Source organism: Colossoma macropomum, unplaced genomic scaffold, assembly GCF_904425465.1.
Source record: "Colossoma macropomum unplaced genomic scaffold, Colossoma_macropomum, whole genome shotgun sequence".
Taxonomy (NCBI): Eukaryota; Metazoa; Chordata; class Actinopteri; order Characiformes; family Serrasalmidae; genus Colossoma; species Colossoma macropomum.
In genome coordinates, this window is record NW_023494785.1 from 42,278,594 (window position 1) to 42,289,100 (window position 10,507).

The 10,507-nt window shown below is 44.0% G+C and overlaps 1 protein-coding gene across 2 annotated transcripts; it reads left to right on the forward strand.

Moving 5' to 3' along the window:
• The first annotated feature begins 183 nt into the window (after window positions 1-183).
• il11a (interleukin 11a) lies at window positions 184-8,087 on the forward strand. 2 transcript variants are annotated; one of them, XM_036595677.1, is made up of 5 exons: window positions 184-354; window positions 1,572-1,741; window positions 5,579-5,671; window positions 6,808-6,969; window positions 7,873-8,087. In XM_036595677.1, the coding sequence occupies exons 1-5, from the start codon at window positions 348-350 to the stop codon at window positions 8,044-8,046; spliced, it is 606 nt and encodes a 201-aa protein (XP_036451570.1). In that variant the 5' UTR covers window positions 184-347; the 3' UTR covers window positions 8,047-8,087. The 2 variants fall into 2 exon arrangements, with proteins under 2 accessions (XP_036451570.1, XP_036451561.1); XM_036595668.1 differs by lacking the exon at window positions 184-354 and having other exon boundaries at window positions 1,382-1,741.
• The last annotated feature ends 2,420 nt before the right edge of the window (window positions 8,088-10,507 follow it).

Genomic DNA, 10,507 nt, shown 5'->3' on the forward strand with positions numbered 1-10,507 from the left:
GCGTCTCCGTCCATCCTCTCTCGCGTCCGTTCCGGCCTCTCTGCTCACTCTGGCGGCGTGAAAGGGACCAAAAAAAAAAGTTTGTCAGAAACTTTTTGGAACTTTTTATTTTATTTATTTATTTTTTATTGTTTCTTGTTTTTGTTTCGTCCATTCATTCGGGACCTTCCCGCGTAATCCTCAGCTTCACGCGGACGCTGGAAAAGGGGAGCGAGACGCGTTCGGGAGCACGTGACCCGCACTCCAGTTATTAATTTATTAATTAATTTATTTATCCCTCTCCTCTTATTTATTTATCTTCGTGCAACCTATTCATTCGCACTCCTCGAGGATCCGCTGGACGAAATATGAAACGTAAGTGGACGTCATCGTTCATTCTCTCTCTCTCTCTCTCTCTCTCTCTCTCTCTCCTGTTATTAACTGCTTATTTGTTTACGCTGTTGTTCCCATTCAGTGCCACTTGTTGCACGCGCTTTCTGCGCATGTCTGACCTTTTCTTAATGGTTTAATGACTGAAGGCTTTTGTAGAGAGCGCTGTTAAAGGGCAACTCCACCACTTTTTCAAAATTTCCCTCAGAAGTGAACAGAGCGATTCAGTGTGGTTTGGTGTGAAATGGTTCAGATGTCTTTACAGTTGTGGTGATAGGAACCAGGGGTCGCCATGACTACAACACAAATATAGACATTTTATTTACTATCCAGAACCACCAGTGAACCTACACGAGTCTTCTGAGTTAATGTTGATGATGGCAAAACAGTCTAAAATCTGAAAAGTAAGTTTTTCCTTGTGGACTGTTTTTGTATCCCTCCATCCTAAGTGGGTTGAAATACATTTTGAGCCAAAACTTTATCACAGAACTACATCTCGAGCATCAGGTAGCACATATCTAACCACTTCATGTAATCACTTTCTGAGGGAGCTGGTTCCTATCACCACCACTGTGAACCATTCTGACTTGGTAAGTTTCTCTAGAGCAGAGCGTTTCACACCAAACCACTCTGAATGACTTTGTTCACCTCTCAACCATTTAATTATGTAGAATTTTTTGAAAAATCAGTGGAGTTCCCCTTTAAGTGACTTCTGAATAACTGTGTAAACTATTACACGCTTGCTAGAAGTCCTGGGGGTGTGTGCGCCTGCGTGTGAGCAACAGGCAGGCTAGACTGACAGGGTTTCCAGCCTGAGGCTCTCGTGGTTAATTAATTAGAGAAGCATTTATCAAGTCGACAGCAGTGGATTATTTTTTTTGCTTATGGCACACACACACACACGCATGCATAGAAAAAAAAAGAAAAGCCCAGAAACCTGAGAGCACTTGGCACTGACCGCTTCCTCCAGAGTGATGCAACGGTGTTGTTGTCTTTTCTCTTCTTTTCTTTTTCTGGGCCGGGATTAAAGCAATGTGCCAAGGCCTCAGCCTTAACATGACACGCTCACGCTACGTGTGGCAACACGGCCGTGTCGTAACAGTGGCACACTTTCAGGCACGCTGCGCAATAAGCCTCGTGCATGCATGCCTGCGTGCCAATTAGAGGCCTAATTGATGTGTTTATAATCCTCACTTCCTCAGTGCTGCTCGACTCCTCCTCCTCGCTGCTCTTCTCCGTCCTGTTGGCTCAGCTGCCGCTGCTGACATCAGCCCTGCCTGCCCACCCGAGGCGCCACCCGCCCACCCACGCCGACCTGGACAAGCTGACCAATCAGACGAGGCACCTGCAGAAGTTGACCCATGACCTGATCGTAAGTCACCGATTGAGTCCTTGAGATGTAAACAGAGTGAGTCAGAGTGGTTTGGTGTGAAATGGTTCAGATGTCTTTACAGTGGTGGTGATAGGAACCAGGGGTCGCCATGACTACAACTCAAATATACACATTTTTTTTACTGTCCAAAACCAGCAGTGAACCTACACGAGTCTTCTGAGTGCTTATAGTTTTATACAGAATGTTGATGACGGTGAAATAGCTGAAAATCTGAAAAATTAAGTTATTAAGTTGACTATTTTACCTCACACAGCCCTGCATGTATCCCTCCTCCATGAATGCATAAAAATAAATGGACTAACAAGACGTTCTAGGCTAAACTTTATCACAAAACTACTGTACAACAATGTCTCAGGCATCAGGCAGTGAATTCATAACTATGTCATGTAATACCTTTCTGTGAGGAAGCTTTTAGAGGTGGACGTCTTGTTCCTATCACCACCACTGTGAACAGTTCTGACTCTAAGTTATTCTAGAACAGAGCGTTTCACACCAAACCACTCTGAAATGTTGTTTAATTTAGCTGAATTTTTTGAAAAATTGGAGGAGTTCCCCTTTAATTGGCTTGACAAAGGAGTCAAATAATGAGTCGATTCAGTGATTCGCTGCCACGGCTCACTTTCTCCCTGAGCGATGCTGATGATGTTCAGATGGCTAATCCCATCAAATTGGCCTCGTTCAGCAGTGTGGGAGCTGGCTAGACTACAGTTATGTTCTCTTCTCTCTCTCTCTCTCTCTCTCTCAGAACGCACACACACACACACAAACCCGTACGGCCTTTCAACTCATCTGGTCTGCATTAATCATGCTAAGCGCAGTGATGGCAGATTGCGGTGGCTTTGAATCCGTGAGGGTGCAGATAACGCTCATTTTTGGAGCGCTCTATCAGGCTAAAACAACAGAAATTTGGATCCAGGCCCAGGACTGGCCATCATCCCAGGCTGTAACCTAGAACAGCAGTAGCGAATGCCGAGCGGTATTGATCTGTTTTCAAAATGGGTTGTGGCATCGCAGCGTCAGATGATATCTGAGCTGAATTCATTCCTTTGGGTGCTAAAGAATGTCTAACAACTGACACAGCTTGTTTTGACTGGGGTATATTGTTCTGTTTCTTGTCTAAAAAATCAGTGTGAATCGGAAATAATACTGTGATGTACTCGCGAGTGAAGCATGGAGGGTCTCCGAGCTAGCTGATATACAATACAAGAAGTTTTATCGTTTGTTATGTCATCAATATGACCTGGGACATAAATTGAGAATGTAAAAGATGGGTTTTGATTTCAAGGAACTACTAGTTCAAGAGCAGTGGCAGCTTTTTTATGGGAGGGAAAGGATAACGTGGATATAATCCTCATTATCGATCAATACTGCTATAACAACACACAGACGATATATCATCCATGGCTAGCAGCAGACTGAACCTTCCCTTCTTAAAGTCTGTTTTGAGACCCACTCTGTCATCCCTGTCCGCCTTTTACTGGGGTGGACGACACGTCAATGACTGAGGGCCTGGAGGTTTTGGTCAAGTTTTGCCAGGTTGCTAAGTGATCGAGGTCCATAGCTTTGGGGGGGACTGAACCCATTCATTCTGCGCTCACCTCCGCTAGGCCTCTCCACCACACGTCCCTCACGGAAACATAAGCACGTCCTCCCCTCGCGTTGCCATGGCTATCACGAAGGCCTGTTTACAAGCACAAGTGAGGCACATGGCAGAGGAAGGTGAAACGTACAGTAGAGCCTTCCATTAGCAGCCAACTCTAAAAGGTGAGGCGGTGGTATAAGCTTAGAAGGCCCAAAGCCTTGGCGTGCCCAGCAGCCATCGCCGCTTCTTTCAGGTCTGACCTTTCCGTCAAAACCGTATTGCCTGAATGCTTTTATAGAGCGCAGCACCACTTTGGTCTGTGTAAGTGTCTGAGTCATGGCTACGGGGTCTCATTGACATTCAAGCACTCTCTCTGAAGCTCAGAAAGTCTGACCTCACCCTCCAGATTGTATCTGCTGCCTCTCTTTCAGGGCTTTTAGAATGCACTCGGGTATGTCAATGCAAGATACACTGTTTGGAAGGCTCCGAATCTGATGCCGTGAAGGTGAGATAGGCCAGCCCTACTGTATGTGCGCATAAAGGGATGTTTGGTGCGTTTCGTTGCTGGGTGCATGTGTGCCAGATGTGAAGGCAGATCATTATCAAAGACACCACCTGTGACAAAAGGCCCCCAGTGCACTTTTAAAAAGAAAGCAGTTTGTTAGTTTTTTTCGCTAACATTTATTTTGGTTTCTTTTCTTCTCGCGCGGAGTTCCCACTTTACAGGGGTCAGGGCTCGGAAAGAAAAATAGGTGGGAATCGACGGAAAGTCCCCACAAGAAAGCAGTAAACCAGTGTGCGCTGGCTGCTGTGGTTGCATGCACAGAACGTGTTAATGTGCATTAGCTGGTGAGGGTGTATTTACTCCGTTCGGCTCTGAGAGAGCGCGAGTCTGCCCGTGTTGTAAATAGTTGTGGGCTGTGTAGGTGTGGGACAGCTTGTTTATCTTTCGGTCGTCACAGCAAAGAGTTCCGATAGAAATCAGGTGGATTTATCACATTCCCGCATTTGCATTCAGGAAGACAGGAGGAAGGTGAGGTGGGTGCAAGAGGCAAGCGAGTGAGGTCAGGATCCAGGAGGGCACGCGTGTCTCTGTGTTAATGAGGTATGGGACAAGTACCCGAGGAGATAAGAGGAGAACAGACAACACTTATGGACGAACGTCTGAGCAGCACGTCAACGTAGGTGTGTGCGGGACCGAGGGAACGTCTGGGAGACTGCAGAGATTAAGCGAGATGAAAATCAGAAGTGGTGAAAGATGGAAAGAAGTGGTGAAAAAATGGATGGAGTGTGTCATAGGTTTGGCATATGCTACGGAGCATTGAAGCAAAAAGGCTTGAGGAGATGCGAAAGGAGCAAAACAAAGAACACAACACACAAAGGAAAAAACACACTGAGGCAAACAGTGGAAGAATGGCACTGGAAAACTGGGCTTGCTGAGCGACTCTTGTTTTCGCTGTTGTTTTTCTCATCCGACGGAGCCTCGATGACACATACGCAGTGCGTTACACCTGCCAGGCTAATCAGCCTATTAGTACTACTCATAGCTCGCAATCAGTGGGCCTCTGACGTCTGTACTGCCCATTAGTGGAGTGGACAACATTTCAAAGCAAGCATGGCTCATATCTTGTTTATGCTGCTAAACACTTTAACAAACAGGAGCTGAAAAGTTTATACAGTGTTTTGACTTGACCCACCTGCCCAGCAGGCTCCTCTCTAAATGTTTGTGTCTCCCTCTAGTGGTGGGAACGGAAAGTGGCGGCGCGTCATAATGGCCTTTTTTTAGCCCCGACCCTGGAGTTTCCCCACATCTTGGTGTTGTCCATTCTGCTCCAAGCGCCTTACTCACTGCATACGCTGTTATTCTTCCTGTAGAAAACATCCTGTGGCTTCAGGTCACCAACTCTTTAGTGTTGACGTTCGGAGGTTGCACCCGGCTGAACTCTGGGTGACTCCGGAGCTCTGTAATTCTGCGGTAACGTTAAGAGGATGCCTCCTGCTAACTGATTCAAGGCCACTGTTGAACGTTCCTCCTCAGGGTTGCTAACTTTAGCAATGGGGGTCACTGGGAGCTGTTCTTGGATCAGGGCTCGGAGGTAGTCTCCAGCCATGGGAAATTCTGCGCAGTGCCATGACGCTGCTTTTGTGGGACAGCAATGTTTCCCTACTGTGTTGAACCGTGCAGTTTTTGATCTGTTTATTGAAGCACTTTCTCTCCTTTTTTGTCCTTTCAGAGCGACCAAGAGTTTGACTCCGTGATCGACCACCACAGGTTCAAATCTCTTCCAGCCATCAGCGGCAGAGCCAATGACCTCAGCTCACTGGAGGTGCGTGTCCCAGCCAGCGTCTGTCTGTCTGCCTGCCTCACGGCCTATAAGTCTCTTTTGCATTTGCCAGAGTTAAACCCAAAGCAACGACCCAACTTTTCCCGATAAACACCATCTAATGTTCCCAGATAGCTTTAAGAACTGAGCCAAATTAACCAGCATGAATAGAGGAAACTGTTCTAGAACAGTCTAGGAAGACAACATTGTGAATGGAGATGAACATTGCACAAAAGTAGGGGAGAACATTTTAGAACAGTGTGAATGGGGGAAAATGTTCTAGACCAATGTGAATCAGTAAAACATTCTAGAACAGTGTAAATGTTGGGCAAAGTTCTAGAACCATGTGAATGGGGAAAACATTTTAGAAAAATGTGAATGGGGACAGCAATCTAGAACAGTGTGGATGTGGGACAACTTTCTAGAACAGTGTAAATGGAGAACAACATTCTAGAACAGTGTAAATGTGGGACAACATTCTACAACACTGCAAAATGGGGGAAAACATGCTGGAGCACTTAATGGGGGAAAGCATTAGTGGGGAAAATGTTCTAGAGCACTTAACAGGGGAAACATTATTGGGGGAAACATTCTAGAGCTCTTAATGGGGAGAAAAATTAATGGGGACAATGTTCTAGAGCATTTAATGGGCGAAACCATTCTACCAGTGTCTGGATGTGGGACAACAATCTAGAACAGTGTGAATGGGGGATAACGTTCTAGAACAGTGTGAATGGGGATAACGTTCTAGAACAGTGTGAATGGGGGATAACGTTCTAGAACAGTGTGAACGAGGTAGAACATTCTGGGTACTCTCAGTGATGAAGGGGAGTTTGTTGGTGTTTCACGGGGAACGTTTGGATTATTGGGCTTTGGATTGTTTTGACTTTATTATTGGAGGCAGTTTCCAGGTAGAACTGTAAATACAACAGGGTCCGAATGTTGGCCACACTTCATTTCACACATATTAGTTTCATAATAATTTAACCTTAAGATTAATAGCTGAGTGATGAGCCTACAGTTCGGTGGGGTTAATCCAGTCATACATGGGAATATAATTCTAAACATAACAGAGTAATGATTTGGTTATGGTCTGTTAATGTGCCTAATGTCTCGCTCTCTCTCCCTCCTTCACACAGTTGAAGCCCACTCTCTCTCAGCTTCACGCTGACCTGAAGTCATTTGAGCATCACTTCGAGTGGCTAAACAAAGTGACACGGAAGCACCACCACAGCTCAGCGCCGAAGCTGGGAGAAATGATCTCACACATTAAGAGTCTGATCACCTCACTGCACCGTCAGGTAAATATGATCTGCTTCACACACATCTCTGTGTCCGCCATCTAAAGCTGGGCTGAAAAAATCAGTGTATTTACTACAATCAGAGAAAACCCCTCACTGATATGTCACAGACAGTCAATCGATTGTAACGTTAGACAACCTCTTAACATTTTCTACCAAGCTGGTCGACCCCACCAACTCGAATTCACTATATATAGAACTAGTGAACTTTAACACAAACATCACCAGAGTTAAAATAACAGAACATATCAGATACAACTTCACCTTTAGGACCCTGGCTAAGTCGACAGTTCACATTCAGACAGTCGTATCAGTCAAGAAAGCAACTTACTGCGTATAACTTTACATGTCTGAGTCAGTTTCATGTTTGACCAGATGTGATTATATTGGCTGATACTCTTAGTTATTGGAATTTCTATTAGCTGTATTAGCAGCGTCAGTATCAGTATCAGTACTGCTGACCAAGTTTCTTACTGGTCTGGACCGAATGCCATTTACAACTGAAGAATTTATGCACTAAGATATCATAAAGGGCTTGTGATGTAATTATTCTGTTGATTGTCCACTTTCCAGGTTTGTGTGGTTTAGAGTCATAATTCATTTTTACACGATAAAATTAAACAAGCTGGTTTTTTTTACTGTGCCTTTAAGGCTAATATGCCTAAATGAGCTGTGCTCTGATTGGCTGTGTCTCATTCAAAAAGCAGAGTCTGAGCTGAAACACTCCTTATAACTTCAGTGTGAATGGGCGGGGCTAAACTGCTGTAGGCTGAATAGGTGGAAATATGCAGATGTCCTGGTTTTTGTATAGGACCAGAGAGTAATCAGTACGATCTGAAAGTTGAACAGTGTTTACATACAACGCTTTTCCTGACCTCCTTCTCTCTCGTCCTCTTTCTTCAGATGATGCGAGTGGACGCCCCTCGCCTTTCGGTGCCTTCCCCCTCCCTCCCTCCTCCTCCCTCGTTCCACTGGGAGATGGACCAGTCGTCCCAGGAGCTCCTGCAGAGGTTCCGGCTGTTCTGCGACTGGGCGGCGCGAGCCTTCCTCAGCCTCAAGTCCAAAATGCAGGCGTGATGGGCCTCGGCCAATCGCAACCCACCGTCACTACAACTCCAGCCAATGGTTACACACTACAACCGACCCTCTGTCCAGTCCTCCGTGAACTACCCCGTAAGGCTACAGCCTGTGGCATACGCGAGCTGATCGAGCGGCACCGGCCTCGGCGCCGCCGATCCACACTCGCCGCAGAGCCACTCCACCTGCCTGTCCACATCACTTCATCTAAAACCTTCCTTTCCCTCTCCACTTTTTTTGCATTCAACCTGTTTGTTATTTATGTATTTATTTATTTATTGAGCAGTTATTTAGTTATTTATTTGGTGTCGTTATTTATTTGATTCTTTGGAAAAGAAAAGTCATCTTGTTTCCCAGGTTTTTTTTTTCTTTATTTTAAGTCGTACCGTCTTCCCTTTTCCTTTCCTCCCTCTCTCCCTATATAACTGTCTTCCAGCCACCCTTCCGGCCTCCAGTTTTAACCAATTGTACTTTCCTCATGCCTCCTCTTTCTCCGCGAGGCATGTGTTCACATTTTGTTACCAAGGTTACAATGTTTTGCCACTAGATGTAGCAATATTGCTGGGTGTGTAAGGTGTGTGTGCTGGTGCCGGATGAGAAATTTGCGAGGAGATAAAAAGTGTCACGACGCACTGACCTAAAACCTTTTGCTTCTTCTTCTTTGCACAGTATATTTGGGTTTATGTTTTTGAATTCTATGATTCAGAACTTGTTCTCAAGCAACACTAAACAGAAAAAAAGTCAAAAAAAAGAAAAGAAAAGACAACCCAAGCCTTAAAATACTATGTATTGTGATATTGTGATACTCTGGTAATGTACAGATGTACATACGTGCTCCCGAATGTAAATTGCTCTGTATAGCGCGAATGTGTATTATATTATAGTTTTCTATGATATAAGGCAGTTCTATCTTTATCACTGTGTCGCAATATCAACATTATTCTGTTCTGTTTTTTTTTTTGAGTATTTTGATACACTATTTACTATTTATTACATTTTTCATGTTATTTATTTTCACTAAACGGAAGCAAGACTTCTGTCCTTTTTATACTTTTATACTACTTCTAATCAGGCATTATCATCTCTATTGAAATTATTAAACTCTATTGAAACTGTTCAACTTGCCACACATGCTGTACGTCGCATGGTTTTCTGACAGAAAGGTGAAAGGTGTGCCAGATACAATAAAGGAATTCATGTGCAGAAGCGTTGTGGTCCTGCTTTTGTTTGGGAAAAGTTGAAGGATGGTCTCCTCAAAAAATGGTGGTCCGACTGATTTTGCGAAACGTATGCATAGTTAAATGTTTACGGCAAAAACAGAGTCGTACAGAGCGGTTTGGTGTGAAACGCTCTGTTTCAGAGAAACTTAGAGTCAGGATTGTTCACAGTGGTGGTGATAGGAACCAGACGTCCACCTCTAAAAGCTCCCTCACAGAAGGTTATTACAAGAAATGCTTACAAATACACTGATATTGTTTTATAGTTTTGAGAAAGTTGGCCTAAAATGTATTTTTAAAATCCACTCATGGTGGAGGGGTACATGCAGGGTGTTACAAGGCAAAATAGTCCCCAAAAAACATTCAGCATTATGTAGGAAGACTCAGGGAGTTCATGGTTTTGGATAGCGAATAAAAAGGATACTTTTGCGTTGTAGGTGGCCTTATTTATAAAACGTACTTGAATTTCATTCTAAATTTGTTCTTAAGACAGGTTCTCATCATTTTTGCACAACTGATTTATACAGAAATGTTCACAAACTGCACTCTGGCACTGCTGCCTGTACTTCAGATTGGACATCTGTGTTCACACATTATCACATCCAGTTCATGTTTTAGAAAATCACTTAATATTTTAAAACATGAATTTTGTACCTACAATTGTTCTAAGATTTGTGAAGAAATCCGAGTGAAAACATTTGTCTACAATGAACCATTTCACAGCAGACCACTCAGAACGACCGTTTACATCTCAACATCTGAATTATGTTAAAGAAAGAAAGAAAGAAAGAAAGAAAGAAAACTGATGGAATTCCATTTGGTACACTCTTCAAAAAATCTTCATGGGTTCTTTAATAAAGACAGTGGCTCTATACAGACGAACCATTTAAATGGTTCTTCGCATGGTGAAATCGTTCTTCAGACTGACGGAGAATGTGTTGTATATGGTTCTCTACAGAACCTTTTCGAAAAGGGTTCTGCATGTTGTTAAGATGTCAAGCTCATAACAACCCTTTTTGGTGCTGTATAGAACCGACATCAATCTGAAGAACTGTTTCACCATGCGGAGAACCATTTAAGCACGCAAACGCTTCTCTGAGTGTTCATGGTTCTATACACAACCACTGTCTTCACTAAAGAACCCTTGAAGAAAGAGTGCAGCGGAGCACAGTTTGAGTTGGAGCTCCAGTCAGTAGGCGCTCAGGCCTCTTCTCCAGAAAAAAAAAACTACATTACCCAGAAGC